This window comes from Festucalex cinctus, chromosome 6 (genome assembly GCF_051991245.1).
Source record: "Festucalex cinctus isolate MCC-2025b chromosome 6, RoL_Fcin_1.0, whole genome shotgun sequence".
Classification (NCBI taxonomy): domain Eukaryota; kingdom Metazoa; phylum Chordata; class Actinopteri; order Syngnathiformes; family Syngnathidae; genus Festucalex; species Festucalex cinctus.
The window spans coordinates 1256397-1282371 of NC_135416.1; the positions used below are offsets into that span (position 1 = coordinate 1256397).

A 25975-nucleotide genomic window follows, 5' to 3' on the forward strand; every position below is an offset into this window, starting at 1 on the left:
AGAATTTTTTGTGTCCGTCGGGGGTCGCCATTTCGCATTTTGCATGCACGGTTTATGTGTTGCTACCGCAAAAGCCTCCGCGCCGTCTTCTTGGCTCTTTAAACACTTGACGTGCGCGCGCACGCACGCGTGCTAGTTCGAGCACCTCCGCCGTTTTTTAATATGAGCAGCGGCGGGCCGGTGGGCGTCATCGCTGCTGCTACCCGGTGAGCAACACAAAGCGGTTGACGAGCGAGCGAGCGAGCGACCCCCAGGACTAAGCTGGAAATGGTCGCCGGGTACCGCCGGTGAACGCTCGCCAACGACCGACCGAGCGACCGACCGACCAAGCGAGCGAGCGAGCGTCCGTCCGGCCGCCCCACCGCCGCCGCGTTGATGCGGCACAGAGAAGGCGACACGCCGAGCGAGCAGGTAGGTTCAAACGGCGGGACGGGACGGGACGGGATGGCGGTCGCGGTCGCGGTCGCCTTCGCTCATTCTCCTCCGTGTGGTTCGTGTTGCCGTGGCGACTCGGCCGAGACTGCGGCACTCGGTGAGGACAAAGCCGCGGGCTGACCGCGAGCTTTAATCCGCAGACGACGGCGGAGGAGCCTCGAATATAGCGAGAAGCCCGGCGTCGAGTCGAGCCGCCTTTGCTTTGACCTACTTGTGTGTTCATGGAGCGTATATGTGCTTCAACCGCCATGTTTGCGGTTTCTTTCTTTCTTTTTTTTCTTTTTTTTTTTTAAGTTATGGCGGCGAGCTGGCAATGAATCAGCCTTCTTCCCCTTCGTTGTCGTCTTCTATTGTCAGCGTTCAAGTCCAAACAATGTGTCTATGCGTGCATACACAATGAGCTCTTTTGTTGAAAGGAACCCCCGTTCGATTGCGACTATAACCCCCCCCAACCCCAACACAAACCCCCCCCCAACACAAACCCCCCCAAGAGCTGTTTACTTGGAATGGAATCGATGGGAAAGTCAAGTGGCGTCAGCCTGCTGGCGTGGAATTAATTGACGCAGGTGACTCATCCACGTGGACGCGATAGGAAGGAAGGAGGACGCTCACCTGGGAAAGGAGAAAAAAAAAAAAGACGTGTGCAAAATGCAAAAGTTGACGTGCAGTAATTCAGGAAAAACAAGCAGAAACGACCCCAGTATATTTTTAATGAAAATATCAAATTAAATGGCTTAACTGGGGCTACATAGTTTTCTGACGGGGATTGATTGGGTGGTGGCTGTAATTGGGGTGGAGCTTTTTAGGAAACATCCGTAACGGGATTAAAAAAATATTTAGGGATGACCCAATCAGTAATAGGAGACCGATCACGTCATTTTTGGCTGGGTTTTCATTTTTTGCAATTTTGTTGTTGTTGTTGTTGTTGTTGTTGTTGTTGTTATTATTTTATATATATATATATATATTTTTTTTTTAGGGGCTACAAACCAACAAAATCATCCAGCGGTAAACATATTGCCAAACAAAACGTTTTATTTATTATTATGTGCACTTCTGATGGCACCCCCCAAAATTACAGGGATAGTTTTGTACAAAAAAAAATAAAAATGGAAGGAATCCCCCCCGCCAAGGAATCAGACCAGGACTTGGATTCAAACTCGGGTGCAAAAATATGTGATCATGACAGCCCTAATACATTTTATTAGTACCATGTAGTAAAGAGAATTTTTTTTTTTTTTTTGAACAAATGTGTATTTTTTTTTTTATTATTATTATTTTTTAAACACAAACATCCTTTTTTTTTTTTTTTTTTTTAACAATGTGGAACTTCAGATTTTTTCCAATTAGATTGAATTGCTTTTGTATTAAAATGCAATAATAAAATACACGGGGGTTTTTTTTTTGGCTTTTGAGACTTTTTTTTTTTTTTTTTTTTTTTTTAAGAAAAAAATATTGATTTTATTTTTAAGAGAGAAGTGTAATTTTTCTTTTTTTTTTTTTAAAGGGACAGTGTTTAGAAATAGATTTTCCAATCTTTATGTATTTATCAATGTACATTTCAACTACTTCCTACTCCCTTTGAACATGTAAACTGTCACTGTTTCTTTTTTCTTTTAATTTAATTTTTTTTTTTTTTTGCTTATGTTCAATAAACAAACATAAAAAAAAAAACAGAAATGTAATCATAGGCCTCGTAATGGCCTAAGATGCCTCACCGCCATCTTTCTGGCTGCTACGGCTACCCAAAGTAGACAAATTTCACAGCTTGCAACGTGTATTCTCTCTCGACACCGACTGGCGTCATTGCACTCAATGTCAAAAATAATTCTGCACACTGTGCCTTTAAGAGCAAGACTATTGAATGTTTTTCTTTTTCAGTGTTTAACGCAACATCATGTGCCTTCAGAAATGTTTTCTGTCACGCGTAAGTGATTCTTGATCGTATTATTATTATTATTTTTTTTTATGTTTGGCCGCCTCCCCGCAGTGTCCGCGCGAGTGATCGTGTTTGGAAGCGAGTGGACGTCTCCAAGATGGCGGCCGTGGTCAACTACTCGCCGCCGTGGTGGGTCAACCTGCTCCACCGCTTGCCTCACTTCAACTTGGACTTCCAGGTGGTCAGCAGCGACTTCCGGCCCGAAGACCCCGAGTATCAAAAGGTAGCCGTGGATGATGGATGGATGGATGGATGGACAGATGCATCGTACTTGGTCGCAAATAAGGCTTCACTCAAATGATCGTTCAGGATCAATAGCAAGCACGTTTGTGTAGTTCGTCAAGGGTGGGTGGCTGTTTTTTATGTCGTACTTTAACGAAATGACTCGGATTATCTGAATAACTTTTTTTTTATTTTATTTTATTTATTTTTTTTTAAATGAGAGAGAATTGTGTGTTTTTTTGTATTTTTTTAAAGAAATAACATAAGAAGTGAAATGTCATGCAAGTGAAGTTTTTTGAAGGAACATAAATGGAAGTTGTTGTTTTTTTTAAACAAGGATATTTAAATGATTTTTATTTTTTTTACTGAAAGAGAAAATTTAAGGATTTTTATTTTTTTTATTTTAAGAGTATTGATTTTTTTTTTCTTTTTAAGAACATGAAGCATGATTGATTTTGGATTTTTAAAATTATTTTATATATACATTATTTCTTTAAAAAAAAATCTTAAGACAAACTTTTTATCTTTTCAAGAAAGATATAGGATATTTAAATGTTTTTATTTTTACTGAAAGAAAATGTAAGGATTAAAAAAATCATCTTTTTTTGAAACTGTAAACCTTATTTTCTAGGATATTTAAACGTTTTTTGTTTTTTTACTGAAAGAGAAAATTGACCATTTTTTTCTTTTAGGAAAGAGAAAAATTAAGGATTTAAAAAATTCTTTTGATGAAACACTAAAAGTTTTTTCCTTTTTAAGAACATTTCTTTTTTTCCCCTTTTTAACAATGTGAAATATGATTATGATTTTGGATTTTTTAAATGTATTTTTTTATTATATATATTTTTTTATTTTCTTAAAAACAGAAAAAAACTTATTTTTTAAAATCTTTTCAAGAAAGATATTTCAGGATATTTAAATTATTATTATTATTTTTTTTTACTGGAAAAGAAAATTGACCTATTTTCTCTTAAAAAAAATCTTTTTATGAAACAGTAAACCTTTTTTTTTTTTTTTTTTTAAGAACATTGATTTTTTTTCCCCTTTAAGAATATGAAATATGATTTTGGATTTTTTAATTTTAATTATTTTTTATTATATACATTATTTTCTTTTCTTATAAAAAAAAACTACTTTTTTTCTTAAGACAGGAAAAACCTTTATTTTTTTTGTGTATCTTTTCAAGAAAGATTTTAATCTTTTTAGGATAGAAAAAAAAAATATTGAATGCATGAATGAAAATGTATTCGGTTCATTGGCAAGATGAATCAAAAAGTCCACCAGGACAAAAACAAATTCAAATAGAAAAAGCGAACGGGTGTCGGCCGAAGCAAAATCTTTTCTTCTTCTTCTTCTTCTTCTCTTCTTCTCTTCTTATTCTGGTTGCGTAAAAAAAGCACGTCGGAAGGTGACTTGCACTTTGCAGCATTTGTGCTGACAGCGTGGGAAGAAAAGAAGGCGAAGCGCCACCGCAGTCGTGAACAAAACAGAATTGGGGGGGGGGGGGGGGGGGTGTTGGTGGTCATGACGACGACAACGATGATGATGATGATGGTGGTGGTGAAGAGGAGGAAGAAGATGAAAAGAGTGGAGAGGCGCAGGCTTGATGGGCCGTGGGAGGCGCTTTTTCTTCTAAATGGTTACTTCCTGTCGCACATTCACTGCTTCACGCAGCCTCTTTGTGTGTGTGTGTGTGTGTGCGTGTGCGCGCGCGTGCACGAGCAGCGGAATTTTAAGTAGCCCACCCCCACCCCACTTGTTTCAACTTGGGGTGTCACACTCATTTTAGTTCCGGGACAATGCACTAGTACACTAATACACTAATAATCTGTTTAAAAAACAAAACAGAAATTACTTTTTTTTTTTTTTTTTTTTCTTCCAAATTTCAAAACAAAATTTCAGCATATTGGATGTGCCTTTTTATATAATTTTTGCATGTATCCATGAAAAAAAGTTTCACCAAACTAACCAATTAAAGTATATTTGTTTGTTTATTTGTTTTTTTAAGCATATTAGCACAGGGAAAATTGATTTTTTTTTCTTTAAGAATGTGAATTTGATTTTTGATTTTTTTTTAATTATTTTATTTTTATTATATTTATTTTCTTTAAGAAAAACTACTTTTTCTTAAGACAGGACAATGATTTTTTTTTTATGAAACAGTAAACATTTTTTTTTTATTTTTAAGAAAAAATATTCTTTAAGAATGTGAAATATGATTTTTTTATTTTGTATTATACATTATTTTGTTTAAAAAAACTAAGTTTTTTTTCCTTTAATTTGTATTTTTTTATGAAACAGTAAACATTTTTTTATTTTTAAAGAAAGTGATTTTTTTTAATGAAACAGGATTTTTTTTTTTATTATACATTTCTTTTCTTTAAAAAAAACTGCTTTTTTCTTAAGACAGGACAAGGATTTTTTTCAATTTTTTTTATGAAACAGTAAACAATGTTTTAGTTTTAAGAACATTTTTTTTTCTTTAAGAATGTGAAATCAGATTTTTGATTTTTGTAAAAAAACATTTTTTATTATACATTATTTCTTTTCTTAAAAAAATGATTTTTTTCTTAAGACAGGGCAAAGATTTTTATTATGTTTTATGAAATGGTAGACATTTTGTTTTTTTTTAAGAAAAACTATTTTTTTTTTCATTTTAAGAATGAAAAATATGATTGTTTGTATTTTATTTTATTTTTTTTTTAATTATATACATTCTTTTTTTTTTTCTCTTTTTTTTTTAAAAAGCTTTACATTTTTTCTTAGGACAGCGAAAACATTTCTTATTGTTGCTGTTATTATTTATGTATGTCTTCATCTATAGATTTGAATCCAGTTTCAAATGAGGGCCTCTTGTCCGTGTCGTTTCTGTGTCAGTGCGTATTGAGCACTTTTGAAGGGGCGAGGTCACAAGCTTCCCTCGGGGCCTTTTGTGTTATGTGAGGGGCGGGTGGGAATATGGGGAGGGGGGGGGGGGGGGTTCCATTCAGGGCGCAATCCTTAATTGCGGCTCGACGGATGAGGAGAGGGAGCCTAAAGTGGGTGAGAATGAAAAGAGCGCTCTCTCCTTTCTTTCACTTTTTCACAGCGAGCCATCCTTCTTTCCATTGGCTCGCCGGATCCGTCGCCGAGACGCGTTCGTGCGTCCAACGCGTACGCACACGCGCAGTTTCAGGAGGGAAAACGGCGGAAAAAAAAATGGCGACCCCTTTGGGATAACCTGCGTTTGGCAGCCATTTTGGCTCAAACGTCAGCAGAAATGTCAACAAGCGTCGTGGAAGCGCGTACGTTCGCATCAACGGACCGTAAAAGGCAACGTTTCACTTGCTTACTGCACACAGTTGTTCAAATTGTATTTTATTTTATTTTATTTACAATTGGGGGAAAGGCACATGTCTGGCTGCCATTTTGTTTCAGCCAGCATCTGAAATACATTGACAAGCTTGGTTGAGATTTAGCTACAATTGAAAGAACATTTTTGCTAACAAAATAAAATCAGAATTGCTTAAAAAAACAACAACAGGAAACTACACTTTATTTTTACAAAACTAACTCAAATGAATTAGAATTATTAGTGAAAATGCCAGAAGCTAAAATGGTTGCCAAGATTGTTTAGTTGAGACTCAAATGTTTGCGTTTTTGCGCAAATGAGCAACCAAAATGAGTTTCTTTCAAGATTGTTTTCCTTCTTCTGTGGCGGCCATTTTGGCTCAAACACTGGCTGAATTAAATGTAATTCTCTCGGTCGCTCTCGCTCTTTTTCGCTCTTTCTCTCGCACTCTTTCTCTCTCGCTCTTTCACTCTTTTTCTCTCTTGCTCTCTTTTGCTCTTTCATTCTGTCTCTCTCTCGCTCTCGCTCTTTCTCTCTCTCTCTTTTTTGCTCTGTTTTGCGCTTTCTCCCTTTCACTCACTCTCTTGCTGTCTTCTCTCTTTCATTCTTCCTCTCTCTCTCTTGCTCGCTCACTCTCTTGCTTGCTCTTTCTTTCACTCTTTCTCTTTCACTCTTTCTCTCGCTCTTTCTTTTCCACTCTCTTTTGCTTTCTCTCTCTTGCACTCTCTTTCATTTTGCCTCTTTCGCGCTCTTTCTCACTCTATCTCACTCTTTCGCACTTTCTCGCTCTCCCTTTCTCTCTTTCACTCTCTTTTTTTTCTTTTTCGCTCTTTTGCTCTCTTTCTCTTTTTCTCTCACTCTCATTTTCTCTTTTTCTCTCTTGTTCTCTTTCACTCTTTCATTCTTCCTCTCGTTCTCTCTCCCTCTTTCACGCTCTCTTTCCCTCTTCCTCTGTCGCTCTCTCTTGCTCTTTCTCCCTCATTCTCTGTCGCTCTCTCTTGCTCCCTCTGTCTGTCTTTCTCTCTCTCCCTCTTTTGCTGCGTCTCTCAGGCGTTTTGTTTTTTTTCCTTCGAAAGCTGAAATTGGAGATTACATCCTGAGGTTCTGTCGGGGCCTCAGAATAGAACTCGTGTGTGCGTGTTTAGTGTACAACGGCGGAACTGCCGAGTCAGCTTTGCGGTAGCACAGCTGCCGAACGTTACACGACGGTCACGTGATGCGTATAATTACACACAAACTCCTCGGCTTTGCATTTTAATTGTCACATTCGTGAGCGCTTTCCGAGGCGTTTGAAAGCGTTGGTTGGTTGGTTGGTTCGTGTGTGTCTCGTTGACTGGGTCATAGGCAAGCGTCGGGTGGGCGGAGCTTTGGGATGAACTGGAGGTCAGTGAACGCCTCGGGTGAAGACCCGCCGTTGTTTGCCAGGCAGGCACAGACTGCACGGTGCAATGCCGGCGGTCGCAGGGTGCAAGGACGAGTCAGTGCAGTGGAAGCGATTGATCGTGTCACGATACGCGCTTGAAGAGCACAGATTGAAAGTAGATCAGAGTACAGCGGCTGACCGCTAAATCCCCTCCTCCACTCGGCAAACCCTTCGAACGCACGTGCACGCGCTCAGTGAGCGCGCTAATTACAAGCTAATTGGTCCTCGCTTAATCTTGTGTTGACGCTTTGCCGGCTCCGCGTTTTAAGCTCACGTCTGTCGGGTTGGACATGCCAGGACATTTTTATTTTTTTTTAATTTTGCGTTGTGCTTTAAAAGCGGAGCAATTTTGGGTCCAACGGTTGATGAAATTGTGTCAACAGGCTTTGTTGTCTCAACATGTTATTTGTTGTGACAATCAATGCAGTCAATTCTCACCGATTTTGTAATTGAAAGTTTTGGTCGAAAAAAATTAATCTTGACGATTCACAAATTCTCGGTTTTATTTTGTGAAATCGAGCCTATTGGCATGTTTTGTGCTTGTCCAAAAAAAACACCGGCAAAATCTTGGCTAATTAGCAATTAGCAAATTAGCAATTAGCAAAGGAAGTATGCTGAAGTGATTTAGATTGCGGATGTTTACATGCATTAAAAAAAACTAATAATTAAAACCCGAATATTGGCAATATTTGGGGGTTGAAACTAAACAGGTCGTGAATATTATTTCAATTTTTCAAACCTGAATAAGACACCTGGGTTATCTCTTTCTTAACCGGAATTTTGTTTGTATAAAAGTATTCGGAATACCTCGACTGAATGGGGCTTTGGTTTGCCTTTTTATGCATGTTTTCTTGAGTGATTGGGTAACATAAATAGAACAGCTTTTTTTTTTTTTTTTTTATGTAGAAAGTTAAAAGCGGAAAACAAATTGACACGGTACGAGTAAATTTTTCATTTAATTTCACAAGTGTGACCAACATGAAAGAAACAAAACAAAATGATTACAACGGACATCACAATGTTGACATTTTGGTTTTTTGTTTGACGGTATGCCCGTGAACGCAACAGCACCCCAAACATTTGACGATGAATATAAATATATTACGACAAAGAAAAAAAAACGGCCTTTAACCAAGTAGCAGTTTTTCAATTTGACATTATTTATCATTGATCTCTTATTAAATTCAAGGTTTGTGCTATTGCTGCATAATCCCACACATATAAATATATTTGTTCACTTTCTGACCTTCCTGGTGGGAATTGGGGCTCAAAATCGTCTGCTAAGCTTTTGTCCTCTTTTTCTTTTATGCTAATGGCCGCTAACCACATCCAGTGTTGTGCATATGTCGAGCGGGGTGAATTCCTGGCTGGATCCAAGCAAGGTCACGAGGAGTCTTGTTTAAGCGGGGGGGGGGGGGGGGGGGGGGGGGGGGGCTGTTTTGGTGACGATCCAAAATGGAGTCCTGAGAACGTTCCGGCTGCTTTTGTCTGCTGGAGAAGCGGAAGCATTCTGGAAGCGCGCGATGTTCTCCGCGTGGTCCTGCCTCACAATGACTTTTTCCAGGCCGTCCCGGGGGAGTGGAGGGGGGGTTGGCAGACTAACCACCAGAGATGGATGGATCGAGATGGGTACTGAATGTTGAACATTATTGCGCAGTATCCCACTTGCAGTGGAGCGTTGTCGTGTACAACATGACTAGCGATGAGCAGCATAACAGACTGAGCATCTTTTTTTTTTTTTTAGTCTTCGCCTACCACCACCTGCTCCCTGGTTTACACATGAAAGCTTTTTGCGGCCTGCATCGCGTGTCTGGTCCCGTCATTGTGGTTTTTGGCATGCTAATGTGTTAGCATCACGGCTTCGCGGGCAGAACACGTGTTACCAAGCTCGTAACTGTGAATGCAGTCAACCCCAACATATTGGCGCTTGAATTCTTACATTGTTTTTTTTTTTTTTAAAAGGAACCAACAGACCCATTATTTGTCCATTTTTTAAAATTTATTTTCATACTTTGTATTCTTTTGTTTACCACACAGCACTTTTACAACTGCGGAGATGAAGTTGCATCAGATTGTGTTTGTTGTGTTAGTGGCATCTTTCAACTGAGGGGAGGAGCTTCTGTCTTAAAAAAAAAGTGCTTGGTTGCCATCTTGTGGCATCTATAGGCAATTACAAACCATTGTCTGGGACTTGTTAATAAATATATATGAATACAGACTGCAAAATTTGCAGCAGCAAGCTTATGGCAGACTGCGTCTTTACCGTTTCTGTTTACATAATTATTATTATTTTTTAATCCATTGGCAAGCATATGGCAGCTGAGTTAGCAGTTGTTGGCTAGCATGGGAAGCTCACCTAGCAGTTTGTGTTTTTACTCTGTCATTATTTATTTATTTTTAAATACTAAATATAAATTACTATTAATTAATTAATTAATAGATTTTTTTTTTTTTTTTATGTCCAGTGGCAGCTAGCTGGACCGCAGCTAGCGCTAGACGCTAAACTTGCGGTGCAACTTTTTACTCTGTGGGCTGTTTTACTTTTTTTTTAATTTAATTTAATTTTTTTATACAATCTTCTGTGGCATTTCTTTTTATTTTTAGTGCATTTATCTTTATTTACTAAAATTTTGAGTGGCAAGCAATGGAAGCTAGTGGGTTGGTGGCTAGCGCTAGAAGCTAACTGAGCAGTGTGCATTTTTATTCTGTGCTCTGTTTGTTGATTTCTTTTATGTATGTGGTTTAGTTATCATGCTATTCATTTAATTCTAAATTAAAAATAAAAAAATCTCAATTTGCACACACGTCTGATTTTGAGTCATTTTCCAGCGACTTCATGACTTGTTTTATTTGTGCCTTCCCCAGTCGGTGCTGCTGCTGGGCTCGGTGGCTCTGCTGTGTTTGGGTCTGGACCTCCTCTTCCTCCTCTTTTACTCCTTCTGGCTTTGCTGCCGCCGCCGCAAGAGCGACGAGTCGTCGTCTTCGTCGTCGTCGTCGCAGTCGCACCACGCGCACTCTCAGCGGCCCAGCGGCGACTGCTGCTGCACCGCCTGGTGCGTCATCATCGCCACCCTGGTGTGCAGGTGAGCCTTTCCGCAATTAATAGCTTTAGCGTTTATCCCCGTTTGCCTTCTAACACTGTCAGATAGCCAAAACAAAAAAAACAGAACAGTATTTTCCAGGAATTTTCAATTATTAGGGCCAGTATAAATATTTTTTTGAGGGCTGGACAATATTCAGGGAAAAAAAAAAAAAGCTCTCGTAAATTTGTGAGTTTTAGAAAGTGGCAAATTTGCAACTTGACTTGTACATTTATGTTTCCATAATTTATTATTTACACATCCATACATTGTGTATTTTTCTTGCACAAGTGTCTAAGTCAGGGGTGTCAAACTCATGTTAGCTCAGGGGGCCGCATTGAGGAAAATATATTACCAAGTGGGCCTCATCGGTAAAATAACAACTTAAAAAAATGATTGCCGTCAATTATATGCAGATTTTTTTGCTATTTTTGTGCCAGCCCTAAATGACTGAGCTTAACTGTGATCACATTGTTCCAAAAAAAATAATACAAATGCAAATAGAAGATGGCAACACTGAGTCCTGGACGTGTTCAAATCGATCTGTTTTGCATATTTATATTGTTCCCAGAATGCATTGCGTGGTGCAGTTAATGAAAGGACACTAATCCTTCTCCTATCTATTTGTGTTACCAGTAATTGAAATTGTGTTGTATTTAACACGTTTGTCGGTCTATGATTAAAAATAACAATAATAATCAAACAAACCGTAACTTAAAATTGTGTGCGTAAAAATGACGACATCCATGACGACGATTCCCCCGTACAAGTTGCGTTGCTCATCTGAGGACTGCTTGTGAAGTTACAAATTTTATATATTTTGATTGTGGCCGACTGATTAATTAGTCTGACATTACATCTATTTATTTATTTATTTTTTAACTTTACAAAATTATCTCGCGGGCCTGATCCGGCCTAAATTGATGTGTCGAATCTGCTGCTCTCCGTCATTAACTTGCATTTACCTAAAGTATGCTCGCTTCTGATTGGTTCGTGCTAGTCAGCTGATGGGGGACCAGGAAGTGTTGGCGCTCTCGCTGCCGCGTATGACGGATAAAGTTTAAATGAAGAATGAATCCGTCTCCATCCTGCCTTTTAATTTGATAAACGGTCCCATTAACCACCATAGAATCATCAAATGATTGGAACAATAACTACGCTACGTGTATTTGTCGTAAGTTTGAGTTTGTTTGTTTTTTCTCGTAAATTTGCCACTTTAGAAAGCGACTTTCTATAGTGGTAAATTTGAGTTGTTGTTTTTTTCTCAGGGTATTGTCCCCGCCCTCTAAAAAAATATATGTATTTACGTGGCCATAATACGCTTCCTCACAGAGAATTTGTGAATGAGAGCCATGGTAGAAAAAATTAGTGTTGTTCCGATACCGTTTTTTGCCCCCCGATACCGATACCCAGCTTTGCAGTATTGGCCGATACCGATACTTCAGTTGTTGTTTTTTCCTCAACATGAAAAAGCTGTCCTGCTATTGGTTCAGAGCATTCAAGAGCCAATAGGATATCTTAGATCGGCATGCAGTGAACATATCACATATCAGTGAATGTGGTGCACGAGCAAGACACAAGATGCTGCATCCAAAATCCTATATTAGTGTTGGAATTAATGGTATCGGCATGTTGCTTGTGAGTAGTCACCGATACCGATACCACTGTTTTTATGCAGTATCGGCACCTCTGCTGATACCAGTATCGGTATCGGAACAACACTAGAAAAAAATCATTTATTTGTGTTTTCCTTTCATGTAGAAGAGAACCCAGGGAATTTGGCCACACAGAAACACAGCAAAAAATAATAATAAAAGCATCAAAATGCTGTGCCTTTTTCCTCATTGAGGTTTTATGAAATAGGAAAATCAGTCAGTGGAAAGAATCTGGCACGAACCGGCAAATAGTCGCGCGGCGTAACAGGAAGTGGTTGTGCGACTGGCTGCACCAGATTGTTTTACGCCAGCCGAACGTGTGAAATGTGATTGACAGATGACTGAGATGTTCTCGCTTCCCACTTCGTCCTCCGCTTCCTCAGCTGCTCTTTCTCGTCATCTCCTTTCGTCGGCCGCGCTCCACTATTTAATTCTTCCGCTCTCTTATTTGGCCCTCACGCTGGCCTAGAAAGGTTGCCATGGCGACAGAAGCAGATTGGACGTGGAGAACAGAAGCGAATTTTACAGTCACGAGGAAAAGCCGTGCGTGTGTGCTGGCACGGATTTGTGTTTTGCAGGTTTTAATATTTCATCTTGGCCTAAAATCTGTTTGTTTGTTTTTTTAATTTTCTGTCCAGAAACATGACACCGTTATCATCATCAATTCAATCAATCAATCAATAAATAAGGTTATTACACCGGAGATTGAATTAAATAAATTAAACTCAACTCAACTATTATTATTATTGCTATTATTATTATTTTTATTATTATTATTATTATTATTTTTGCATAAGAGTACCTGGCGTCTATTTTCTCATTGAGTTCAATGTACACATCTCCTAACTATATGTGTTTACTGCAGTGATTGACTTGGGAATTTCAAAATAAGGGATGCAATGGTTAGAAATTCTCATAATATATAATATCTCATATTAACTGATGGCATCAATTTCGTAACCTGACAATAGCCAGATTTGATATTGCGCTTCGCTCAAGTGAGTTCTCCACAATATCCATCTGGGACTGCTCCACGGTAAGGCGGGACATTCTGTACAATACTTTGAGCTGATTGGACGATGCGGCGTTGTGCGCGTTTGTTTTGACCGATCGCCACCACGGATGAAAATGTTGTCTTCGTTCTCGTCGAAGGGGGGAAAACACAAAACATCTTACCAGCTAGGAATGCACGAAGCGCCTCTCGCTGTTCAACAGTAAACAAACTGAGCGAGAATCCAAATAAATGTCACTTCCTGCCAGGCCATAAATGGACGTTTTGTTTATGTTACGGAGGTTGTGAGCCGAAGAGCGGGGAGATGATGAAGCGTGCGAGCGTGAAACCGCATTAAGACGCTCGTAAAAAATCATTTCATCCCATAAAGTACAATCGATGCTCGTGTCCGCTTCCTTCTTGTTTCCGTCTGCGGATGAGGATTTATGTCGTTGCTGTACTAACGCACGCGTGCGGAGAATGTAACGGTCTGCAATGAATTGCCTTTTAACTGTCGTCGTCAATTTACTTCCGCACAAACAGCCAAATTACACACGTGTGCCAGCCAGTATACAATGGGGGTGAGGGTTTGCGCATATTTATGCGTGGAGTCGACTGTGGCGCTTGAAAGGACAACATTTTGGAAGAAACTAAGTGCAATTTCTGGAGAAATTGCGCGGGAATGCTGAAAGATGAATGCTAATAGCTGAATGCTAAGCTGATTGATTCATGGCTAATGGCGTATAATTTTTCGGAAGTATTATGTTGGAGTTGTTTCTCGGCAAATAAGTCAGGGGAATAAAAATACTTTCAGCATTCCCACAATGATCGGTCACATTTGATCAATTAGATCTGTGAGTAATGTGGACATCCTTTGGGATTCCTGCTGCAATTCTGTTTCTTTTTTTAATTTTTTTTTTTTTTTTTTATAAATAACTGAAAACTAGAGCGTTGCAAAATAATTCACCCCCTTTTCTCTCAGTGCAGCCAACTGACGCCAGAAGTTTCCTGATGATTTCTGAATGATCCAATGATGAGTTGTCCATGAATTAGCTACGTGATAGGGCGAAGTTTAACACCCACAGCAGAAAAAATAAATAAATCCTCATCATCGTCGCGAACCCGTTTGTTTTCCCTCCAGCGCCGGCATCGCCGTGGGCTTCTACGGCAACGGCGAGTCGAGCGACGGCGCCAGTCGCTTGGCCTACTCCCTGCGCCACGCCAACCGCACCGTGTCGGGCATCCAGAAACTGGTGAGAGGAAAAACAAACTTGCCATTGCTCCACGTGCCACTAGAGGGAGCCATACAATGACAGGCGGTGCGGTTCTCCCGCGACAGGTGTCGGACAGCGCCACGGCGCTGAACCAGACGGTGGAGGAGAACCTGGCGCAGCTGGAGACGACGTACCAGGAGCAGACGGACTACGTGTCCATCGTGCAGAAGCTGCAGGGCCAGCTGGACGAGCTGGTCAAGCTGATGGTGGACGTCCCCTTCTGGTCCAACACGGACGTGTCGCTGGAGGAGCTGGCCCGACAAACCGAGGCCTTCGATTTCTACAGGTCACACTCGGCCACGCGTGCAATGATTGACGGATCTTGTTCTTATTTCATTGTGTCAAGATTGACTTTGGATTTTTCTTCAAATGACTACCAGACTGATCCAAATCGTTCCATCTTGAAAATATTCATAAAATTGAGGACATCTTGAGTTGGCAAAATTCCACGTTGGCTGCTATAAAATTTCCAAAATGTTTTACATATTTACATTTTCATTTCACATTTCCCTATTCAACTTGAAAGTGGTGGTGTCACTATCGCATATTTTTAGAATCGATTAATCTATTGATTATTCAATTGATTAATCGACTAACCAGATTCGTTTTATTTTTGCATTGTTTATTTAAAAAAAAACAAAAAACATTTTATCCCTGATTACCTGATTGGTGTTTATTTCCAACTCTTTATTCGTATAGTGATTTTAAAAAAATATATATATTATATATTATTATTATTATATAAAAATATAAATATTATATTTCTAAAACTATTATTTTATTATCTAATTATTTTATTTAATTATGGATTTTTATTGTGTATTTATTATATTATTTTTATTTATTGTTGTTATTATTATTATTATCAGTATTATTATTTTATGATTAGTTTTATTGTAGATTATCGTGGATTTATTACCTGAGGATATCGATAATCACGGTATCGTCATATCGTGAGATAATTATCGTGAGCCTTGTAATCACCTCATGAGGTAGCCAGATGTTCCCACCCCTATTATATATTTACTTTTAATTGATTTATTTCTAATTAATTAATTTATGTATGTATGTATGTATGTATGTATGTATGTATATTGATGTATGTATGTGGTTGTTTCCTAATGTGTGCTTGCAGGTGGTTGGGCTACCTCGGCCTGCTCTTGTTCGACGTCCTTATTTGCCTGCTGGTTCTCTTTGGCCTCATTCGGAACTCCAGAGGAACCCTGATCGGGTACGTGCGTACGTGCGTGCGGACGCATTCAAAGTCCACATATCGACGTCGGACGTTCTGTTAACCGACTTGTTGTTGTTTGTGACCGTCCGTCCGCAGCGTGTGCCTGCTGGGCGTGCTGACGCTCGTCATCAGCTGGGCGTCGCTGGGCCTGGAGCTGGCCGTCGCCGCGGTAAGCGCCGTAGCCGCGGCAACGTCGCAGAGGCGCCGCAGTGATGTAATCTCCCTCCTCCTCGTGTTTGTGTGTGTGTGTGCGTGCGTGCGTGCGCTCGCTCAACAGTCGGCCAGCGACTTCTGCGATTCTCCCGAAGCGTACGTGGCTCGCGCCACCAAGGAGAACGCCGTCATCAATCAAGGTAGCGACAAACGTCCGCATCATCCCGGCCGGCCCCTGATGGAGCCAATCAAATGTTATATATGCTTGGATGACATCATCTGATATTTCTTAATCATCGCGTTATTACATTGAGCGCGCTCCATTTTTAGCCCACCTCCCCGTTTCTCTCCCGTCGCCTCCTCTTGTCTTAATGAGATCTGTCGTCTCGCACTTGTTTCCGCTCTGGCTGAATGTGCACGCTGCAACCACATAAACGCACACGCCCGGGGTTATTATAGTTTTTGAATGTTTTCATTTTTTAGTTAGTTTTGATTTTGATTTGATTATTGCTTTTTAAATTGAGTTCATTTTAATTCATTTACAGGGCGGTTCTGTTAGTTTTTATTAGTTTTAGTTATTCAATAAATGCTTCGTTCTAGCTTAGTATTAGTTTCACTATTAGTTTTAGTTTTTTTTTAATGTGTATTACTTGTGCGCAATATAAAAAAAAAAATAAAATAAAAAACACCATGGGAGCAACATCATCTTTTGTTGCTTTTCTATCGGCTGCTGTGAGATGACGTCACTTCTGTGTGGCACACTTTCAAACGTCATTATCCCGGCGGTTAATATAAAAATAAATCTGCTTAATATCATATTTTTAAATCATCCCCAAAGGTTCTTACATTCAATTTATCACCAAAGACTAAAACAAAGAACATTTTTGTTATAATTGTGGGAATGCTGAAAGCATAACATACATGCTAGGTTAGCATGCTAAGCTAATGCTAATGCTAAGCTCTAAACAAAACAACAATTATCGTCGTATGTAAATACTTTTACTTTTGTAAACATAAAATGTAGTTTCAGTTAGTTTTCATTTTTTTAAAAAGAATTAGTTTTTATTTAATTTCGTGAACGAAATTGTTTTTTGAATTTTTTATTTTTTTTCCTGAGTTTTAGTTAAGTAAAATAACTTTGCACACGCCACATTGAATCATTGTATGCACGTATGTGCCTGCCTGCCTCTTGTAAAAAATAAATAAAATAATATCGACGATAAATTGCATTTCCTGTTTATGTGAAGCAACTCATATTGACCGGCAAATATGGTGTGAATATGGATCCATAAAAAGCTTCTTATGCTTAATTCAAGTACATGTTTCCTTCTCAGATATTCTGCAGTATTACCTGAAGTGCAACCCGGGACAAGTCAACCCCTTCCAGCAGGTAAGTGCACAAATATTTGCCGATGCCGACCTGGCGGGCCCATCGATGGGTAAAATTTGAAAAGAATTGCTCCCTGTTAAAAAGGCATTGGGTGGAAAAATCAAACATGTTTCTTTTTTTATAAACACCAAAAATTCTTCAAAAGATGTTGATAAACCTTCAATATACATTTTTGTTTTTAACCACAGAATGGCCACAAGAGGGCTCCAAAAACAACCGTCAGAAGTCCAAAGTCAATCTTAAAGGGATATTTGACTTATTTGGCCGTTTTTGGCAGTCAAACATGAATATTTAAATTTGATATTTTCATTATTTTTCATGTACAAATTAGTACCTTTAAAAACACATTTTGCAAGTTGCTGTCGACTGAAAATGACATCACACGGGCTCGCTAGCATTTTGAGGCAAAGAAAAATATTTATTCTTCACTGTATTAAAGATGCCATCTCGTCTTAAATATGTGCGTGTGTATTTAGAGGCTGTCGGGGAGTCACAAAGCGTTGGTGGAGATGCAGGACGACGTGGCCGAGCTTTTGCGATCGGCCACGCGGGAGTACGCCAACACCAAGGTGCGTGCGTGCGTGCGTGCGTGCGCGTTCGCTCTCGGCGTTTCCCACACACGTAGGCGAGGTTACCAAATGTTTATCCCCATGTTGCTTTCTTGTCGGCGGATTATGACAGCTTGTCCCAATTTCCATAATGTATGAGTTTTCTTTTGTTGTTGGAAAACTTCATTTTTGTAAAGTCAGGATGTTTTCCCCTCGTTATTTTTTTATTTTATTTTTTATTTTTTTAATTAAAATTCAGACTTAAATATTTTTTCACCTCATTATTACTTATATCCCATCAATTTCTGAGTTTAGTTTTGTTAAATTCACATTTTTTTTTATGAAATAAAATTATAATTGTATAAATGTTTTTTTTTTTCTTGTAAAAGTATGATTATTCTTTTAATCTTTTTTTTTTTCTCATCATGGATCACGTATACACCTTTAAGTAAAATCACGACTTCATTCTTGTGAAATATTTTTTCACCAATAAAAATGACTTGGGTAAAATGTTTTTTTTTTAATTGTTTTAAATACAATAATTCCCCCCCAATCCTCTTTCTTGTCATATGGTCTTTTTTATTTATTGGGGGTGAAAATGTAAGATTATTTTTTTTCTTTTAAAATTTAGCTTATATTTATATTTTTATAATTTTTTTCCTTTTCCCTGTCATACAATTCAATGCAATTTCTTGGCATTAAATTCAACTTGAAATATTTTGACTTTATGCCTATAAAATGCTGATTTATTTATTTTTTTTTTTTTTTTTTTTTTTTTTTTTTTTTTTTTTTGTGAGTCTATTGCTAAACGGTTGTTGACTTGTGTTGTGTCGTGTTCAGGCCAGTCTGGATGAGATCCAGTCGGTGCTGAACTCCACGGAGGTGGGCCTGCACCAGCTGACGGCTCTGGTGGACTGTCGCAGCCTGCACATGGTGAGTGGAACATTTTTTTTTCGTTTTTTTGGAATAATTTTGCCTCCTGATTTTCTGAGTATTTTTTTCCTCCTGTTTTTCCTGAATTTTTTTCGTTTTTCATTTTGTTTTATTTTTTTTATGCCAGAAAAAAAATATTATTAAAAAATAAAGCTCCCCAAAAAATTTGTCAGAAAAACAGATGTTTTTTTTCTTCAAGTGAATGCAATACTACTCTTACCAAATCGGTATAAAAAAAAAAAAAGGGATAAGTACACCAGTTGGTGCTTTTCTCACGGGCGCCCCCTACGTCCGTCTTTTAGGACTACGTGCAGGCGCTGACGGGCCTGTGCTACGACGGCGTGGAGGGCGTCATCTACCTGGTGCTCTTCTCCTTCGTCACGGCGCTCATGTTCTCCTCCATCGTCTGCAGCGTCCCGCACACCTGGCCCGGCAAGAGGTAACGCGCGCGCCTGAGCGCGAGCGCACACGTCGGTGTCATGAATGGATATGCTAACATGCTAACGTGCTACTAACCACCACCGATGCAGGGTTTCCTGAACTTTCTTGGCTCAACGCTCAAATTAGAAATAAAATATCGACAATTCTTGTCAAATGGCGACAACGTACGCCGACTTGAGACAAATTCCTTTGTTCTTGTGAACATCACGATCGATAACAAAAAAAATGTTCATATTACATAACTTTCATGAACCACGTATTTCTTTGATGACGACGTTCTTAGGTTGTAAAATCAGGATTTTATTTGAGGATTTTTACCTTAAAATAATTCCCACACTATCACGACTTTGTTCTGAAGGAAATACAACTTCAGTCTTGCAAATTGCAGATTATTATTATTTTTTTTTAACCCTAGTTACCTTTTATCCTATAAAACAAAATCTTTATACTTGCAGAATTATTTTTTACAAATGATTGGTATTTTACTTTATTCTCAGGAAATTGTCTTTGTCACAGGTTTATATTTACACCCATAGTAGTATGACTTGAATCACTTTTGAAAAAGATGCTAATATTGCAGTTAGGCCTGGGCCGATTATTACATTCTGACGGTACGATAACTGAGCAAAAATATTGCGGCATCTTAGTATTCTCTAAAATGACCTTTTTTAAAATAATTGTGCAAATAGAAACTGCATTTTCCCCCATTGAACACAATTTATTTGTGATAATTAATTTTTATTTTTTATGAATTATTTGTTAACAAAACATGTATCATGTTTAAATGAATAAATGTTAACATTCTTCTTCTGTTTAAATTCGTCGTAAGTCACAGTGTCTCACACTGGTGAGCTATTTTTAGAACTGGCCCATGGGCTAATCATGTTGTCCTTAGGGCTAAATAGTACCCGCTGGCACCGTTTTTTTACATTTTTAAAATATAATATTAATGTGCCCACGCCTTAACGAGAAGCCATTTTGAGTTTGGGAAGCCCTGCTGCGCAAACGGGTTGCTCGTAGGAGGCTCGTTGCATGTTGTGTTTGGGCGCTGTGTCTCCCCGCATAATCCATCTTCAGCCTCTTATTCGCTCCACGTTGACTTTTCCGCTAGCACCAGATTGTGTTTTATGATCAACCCAACCCCCCCCCATGTTCCTCCTCCTTCCGTTGCTTCCTTCCTTCCTTCTTTTCTTCTCCTTCCCCACAACGAACGTCCTGATTTGGAAAAGGTCAGGGGTTAGGATTACATCATCGATTTGACGTCATTAGCAGCTAATTGAGCTGCTGAAACGAGTAGAAAAGGCGAACTACTGTACATGATTTTGCGGGATTGTGATTTAGATTTATGCACACAATCAAATTTGCGAGATTTATATCTTATTTGGATTACTTCTTAATACATTTTCATCAGATTTTTGAATATTCCCACATATAATAATTCCAGACTTGGCCCATATTGGATATTAATAATAACTCGCTATTATCCACAACTTTTTCTGTCTTGAATTTCGTACGTTTAATGCCAATCGATATCATTGAGGTTCCTGAAAGAAAACCGACTTTAATCCAGCAAATTTACGACAAAAATGCTGTTTTAAATATGGGCAATATATGTATGTGCAAAATACACGCTCTTAATTTATTATTTTAATTATTTTCTTGTAATATCAAGCAAGTTCTGATGTATTCTGATTTTGAAGGGTTTTATTTATTTTTTATTTTTTACATGAAATACCAGAATAACAATTGTCACTGAAAAATTATGAATTTATTCTCACAAAAATCAGAATTTATACATGAAACACTGAATTGTAAAATTTAGGTAAAAAAAATAATTGTTTCAGAGCAGTTGTTTTCCCCTATTGACTGTATAAGCAATGTTTTAAGTAGGGATCTCCCTTCCAAATCAGCACCAACCTTACTTTAAATTCCTCATTTCCTTTTTATGGCTGCTTCACATTTTTGAACTTTTTTTTTTTTTTTTTTTGCCCGAAAATGGTTTGCTTGCCCCTTCAACCAGCCCATATTATTATTTATTATTATTACGATTTTTTTTTATTATTATTATTATAAGTTCCATGGAGCGCCGAGAGCCCAAAAGGCTGCATGTCCGCCGATTGGCTGCATGTTTTCTGAATGACGGCGTTAGCGTTAGCGTTTAGCATCGAGCTGCCCTGCCGCTTTTGCGGGCACGTTTAGCAACGAGCTTAAGTAGCCCTCGAGCCCCTTCTCCTCTTTTGCTGTTTGTTTACAATCTGTTGTCTCCCCTCCACCTCCTTACCACCAAACTTCCAACCCCAACCTCCCCGCCGCTCCCTAACCCCTCCCCCAAAAGGACGGATGAGGAGGACGGCGAGGACGAGTCGGGCGCCTCGCGGGGCGGCGGCGGCGTTCACGATAACCTGTACCGCGTTCACATGCCCAGTCTCTACAGCTGCGGCTCCAGCTACGGTAGCGAAGCGAGCCTGCCCGCCACCGCCCACACCGTCAGCAATGCCCCCGTCACTGAGTACATGTGAGTGAGTTAGCGCACCACGCTAGCCAAAGAGCTAGCTAGCAGCAGCCTAGAGTAAGTTAGCAAAGGCAAGCGTGACATCAAGTAAGAAAACAAAAAAAAGCCTTTTCCATCAAGTACGCTACACTTGGGTACGGTTAAGGCGGTTTTTGCTAACGCTCAACTTTTTGGCATCCAACATTGGCGCCATCTTTAATGGCAGTGCCCAAAAATAGTAGTTCCGTATGGTAGCACTGTTTGGTACCCCAGTACGTGGGTGTCATCTGCAGTGGTAGGGTACGACGTTTTGCACCAGTCGTTGTCCTCCAAGGGTACCAAGGTAATTGACTTGCAAAGTACCACTTTTTGGTACCACATATTCGCAATGGTGAGGTATCAAAAATGTATAAAAAAAATATATAAAATAAACACCTTACCCCCCACCACTCCAAACAAGAGTACCACTTCATGGTACCCTATGACTGCGAAACGGAAATCTAAAAGAACTGTCAATGAGCAATTTTTGGCATCTTAAATCTGCAGTGATGGGGCACCAAAATCTTTGGTGCCCACTACCAGGGTGCCTTTCAAAATGGCACTGTAGAAAAACTAGTGACTCTGATGAGTGCCATTTTTTGGAGTCCAACATCCTGCCGTTGTGGTAGGATACCAAACAATGATTGATTTGAAGAGTTCCACCTTTTGGTACCCTATAGTCAAGGAGCCAAATATCCATAAGAAAAAAAAAAAAAAAGCAGTTCTGTTGAGGTCCAATTTTTTGGCTTCTATCATTGCGGTTCCTTCTGCAGTGGTACGGCACCAAAATAAAACGCTTTATTTAGTTGCCACCCGCAGTGTTAATGTACCCATCATCAGGGTGCCAAAATAATTGCTCGAACGAGTGCTACTTTTTGGTGATAATTTACCAAACAGTGCCATTTTTTTGGCATCCTAACTTTAGGTTGCTAGCCTTGTATGTTGTACTTGTATTCTATAGAACTAATTTACGGCACCCTACTTTTACTGTGGTAAGGCACCAAAATAAATGAAGTATATCATACCCATTTTGGTATCCATTGTCCAGTGCTCAGACTAAGTGCCACTTTTTGGCGCCCTATATTTGCACAGCACCAAAATAACCTTTCTGTAGATGACCACTTTTTTTGCTACCCTCAACTGGAGCCTACCACTTTTCGGCACCCTACTTTGGAGTTCCAAACTCAAAGGTGACGTACCAAAATGACTGACGACGCCCGACTACTGTAGTAGAGTTCACATATCAGTATCCAATATTGAGGTCCAACTTTCAGTGGAGTGTTGCCAAAATAGAGAACCCGTCGAGTAGCATATTCTAATAGAGGACACCATCGGTAGTGGTAGGCCCCAAAAAATTATTAGCACCGTTGAGTACCAGTTTTTGGTATCCTGAACTAGACTTGGTACCCTAAATTGGCGTGCGACCCACAGTAGTAGCACACCAAAGTAACGTTTTAAGACGTCACTACACGACTCGTTCCGTCCCGCCTCAAACATGTACGGCTTGGTGGAAACGTGCCCTCGATGTCTTCAGGAAAATTAGCGGCCCGCCTGCTTCAACACCAAATCACAATCCAAAAGACGATCATCTCAATCCATTTTTTTTGCTAGCCTGACACGCTGCAGTTTAGTAAGCCAAGCCGCTAGCCGTTTGCCCGCCGCCCGCAGTAACCTCTGATTCTACAACGCAGGAACCAGAACGCAAACTTTCAGACCCCCCGGTGTGAGAACACCCCCTTGATTGGCAGGGAGTCCCCTCCACCCTCTGTAAGTGCACACTTTCTAGAACACTCCCCACCACCCCCTGCACGCCCGCCGCCTTCCAATAAGCCACGCCAACAATTGGATGTTTGTCACCTGTGGTTAAAGTGTGGATATTGGAAGGTAGCCCCTCCCCCCTACCACCCCCCACCCCCATGTCGACCACCACAATCCGGATCAGGGTCATTTTGGCAGCCTGGGGAAACGGGAATAGGCGAGTCCTCTACTTCTGATGTCTGCAGGTTGACTAGGGAGAGTCCAAGTAGACTTTTTTTTTTTTTTTTTTCCAGTCGATCCTCACCCACCCCGTCCACCCGCCCCCCCCCCCCCCCCCCCCCCTCTTGGATCCCCACCATCCCAAAACCCGCCTCGCCCACCCCCTCCCTTGCTCCACAGTGTTTCATTGTGTGCGTTTGAGTGGAGGTGTGTGCGTCCTTGTCCTGGAGTGCACTTGCTACATGCTCAATCGATGTAGCAGGTGGTCGGCGGCTAACTGGTTAGCAGGCTAACGTCAGAACTAGAGCACTAACATTTAATTAATGAGCCATTGACAATAACATCATCTCCACCTAATTGATTGCTAATTAATCAACGTAATCAAACCCCGGCTGTCCAAATGACTGGTCCGAATATTTCTGTCATGATGTCATCCACCAACCTTCTAACTAACCCATGTGTTGCACCTACCTACCTACCTACCTACCGACTGAGCAACCAACCAATGATCCTGACCACTGACCAACCACCTGCCCTACCTCCCTGCCAACCAACTTAACCATGTGTTACACATACCTACCTACCCACTGACTGACTTGTCTCCACCCGACCCATCTACTTACCTGCCTACCTACTACCCTTTCTACACACTCACCCATGTGTTCCACCCTACCTTTAACCAAATAATCGACCGACCTACGCCCCAATCTTACCAAAGTGTTGTAACTATCTGCCAACCCTCTGATGGACCGACTGACCAATCAATCTTCTCTTATCTACTTGCGTACCTTCCTGCTGACCGACCGATCTCACCTTGACCAATCTCGGCATACCTTACCCACATGTTCCAACCTACCTGTGGCACGCCCAGACCAATAGACCTACCTATGTACCCCAAATGACCTATGTACCCCAAATGACCTATCTACCCCAAATGACCTACCAACATCCCACCCATCCATTTTCCTGCCTGCCTACCTACCTACCTACCATCTGAAGTGTAGTTCCACCTACCTACCGATCGACCAACTGATCTTCTCCCCACTTTTCAACTTACCTACCTCCATCCCGACCAACTCATCGACGCGTTCCACCCTACCTACGGACCAACCAGACAACCGAACGACCGCCCGCCCCTCTTACCCACCTAACGACCAACTTTACTGTATGTTTCCCCCCGCCTATCTAGCGACCTATCTACCTACCATTTCCATGTGTTCCACTCACCGACCGACTGATCTCCTCAACTTACCTACCTCCTTTTCTAACAAGTTACCCGTGTGTTCACCATACCTCCAGCTCTACCTACTTACCCAAGTGTTCCACCTACTTACCAACCGACTGATCTACCGACCCATCTTCTTACTTTTCTAATTGCCCAACTTCCTGTTTACCAACTTATGTGCTCCACTTCCCGACCAACTGATCAACTCATCCATGCGTTTGACGTGGATCCGACCAACTGACCCAACCATCTTCCTACCTGCCTATCGTAGCCTTGTGCTCAACCAACTTACCAGTTTGTTTCACTTACCTACCTCCCTTCTACCGTCTTCCTCCCCAACCTACCTACACTCATCCCATTGATTCAAGCACAACTCAACTGCTTTTTATTCCATTAATTTTTTTATTTTTTATTTTTTTGGTGTTCTTCCTTTCTACCCCTTTTGACCTCTACCACCCTACTCCTTCCTGGTGGTCCTCAGTACACCTCCAGTATGAGAGCCAAGTACCTGGCCACCAACCGCCCCGACCAGAACCGCCGCTCCGTCCCCAACGACCAGCTGGACCCGGCCAGCCGGCCCCACGCCACCGCCCGGCCGCAATCGTCGGTCCACTAGTGACCCGCCATAACACACTTAAACACACATACACGCACTGTATAGGTTACAGAAGCTGTAAATATGAATCTTAACTTCCCACCACTGATTTCATAACTGGTGATGTGATGTGCCGTGCACTTATGTTGCTGTATCTCACACATACACACACACACTTACACGCACACTTGTTTCGTCTAACATCGTCATCATCATCATCATAACACCTAAGACTCGTCCATACATCTCAATTTTTATGTTTTTTTTCTGGATTTCAAGCACTCGGGAGTGTTTCAACCACGTGCCAAAATTAACGAGTGGTGCCTGAAGATGACGCCAGGAAAGACGCTCGCTTTCCATGTAAATAGAACAAAATAAGAAATCAGAAGAATGGAAGTTGAAGAAGTGGAGGAGGAAGGACTCTGGAAAAAAGCAAGAAATTGTTTGTTTTGGTGCTAACATGAGCCGGCGAGGGGGGAAAAAAGCAAAATCTGTTTTTAACCCGTTTTTCCACCCCAAGTATTTTACCACGTCATACTGTGATCATTTTTTATTTTTTTTTTGAATCCTCATAAGCACAATTTATTTTTTTTTTCCTT

At 40.3% G+C, this 25975-nt stretch overlaps 2 protein-coding genes across 7 annotated transcripts in view; one reads left to right on the top strand and one right to left on the bottom strand.

Annotated features, from left to right (window-relative positions):
* ubl5 (ubiquitin like 5) overlaps positions 1-17312 on the bottom strand; it is a 79449-nt gene extending 62137 nt beyond the window's left edge. Inside the window, exon 1 of the mRNA XM_077523681.1 lies at positions 17300-17312. The gene's annotated coding sequence lies outside the window, so the exon portion shown is untranslated. The remainder of the gene's footprint in view (positions 1-17299) is intronic.
* The window catches only part of ttyh3b (tweety family member 3b), a 28067-nt gene continuing 2122 nt past the window's right edge, over positions 31-25975 (top strand). Inside the window, exons 1-15 of one of the 6 annotated variants that reach the window (XM_077523669.1) lie at positions 32-411; positions 2426-2597; positions 10216-10433; positions 14218-14329; positions 14416-14636; positions 15486-15581; positions 15681-15753; positions 15862-15937; positions 17072-17127; positions 17604-17696; positions 18516-18608; positions 18911-19047; positions 21385-21564; positions 23271-23346; positions 25263-25972. In XM_077523669.1, the coding sequence (XP_077379795.1) occupies positions 2472-2597; positions 10216-10433; positions 14218-14329; positions 14416-14636; positions 15486-15581; positions 15681-15753; positions 15862-15937; positions 17072-17127; positions 17604-17696; positions 18516-18608; positions 18911-19047; positions 21385-21564; positions 23271-23346; positions 25263-25397 (1692 nt within the window). In that variant the 5' untranslated portion in view covers positions 32-411; positions 2426-2471 and the 3' untranslated portion in view covers positions 25398-25972. Of the gene's footprint in view, positions 412-2425; positions 2598-10215; positions 10434-14217; positions 14330-14415; positions 14637-15485; positions 15582-15680; positions 15754-15861; positions 15938-17071; positions 17128-17603; positions 17697-18515; positions 18609-18910; positions 19048-21384; positions 21565-23270; positions 23347-25262; positions 25973-25975 lie in introns of those variants that run through there. The other 5 variants (XM_077523670.1, XM_077523668.1, XM_077523672.1 and 2 more) reach the window with 5 other exon arrangements.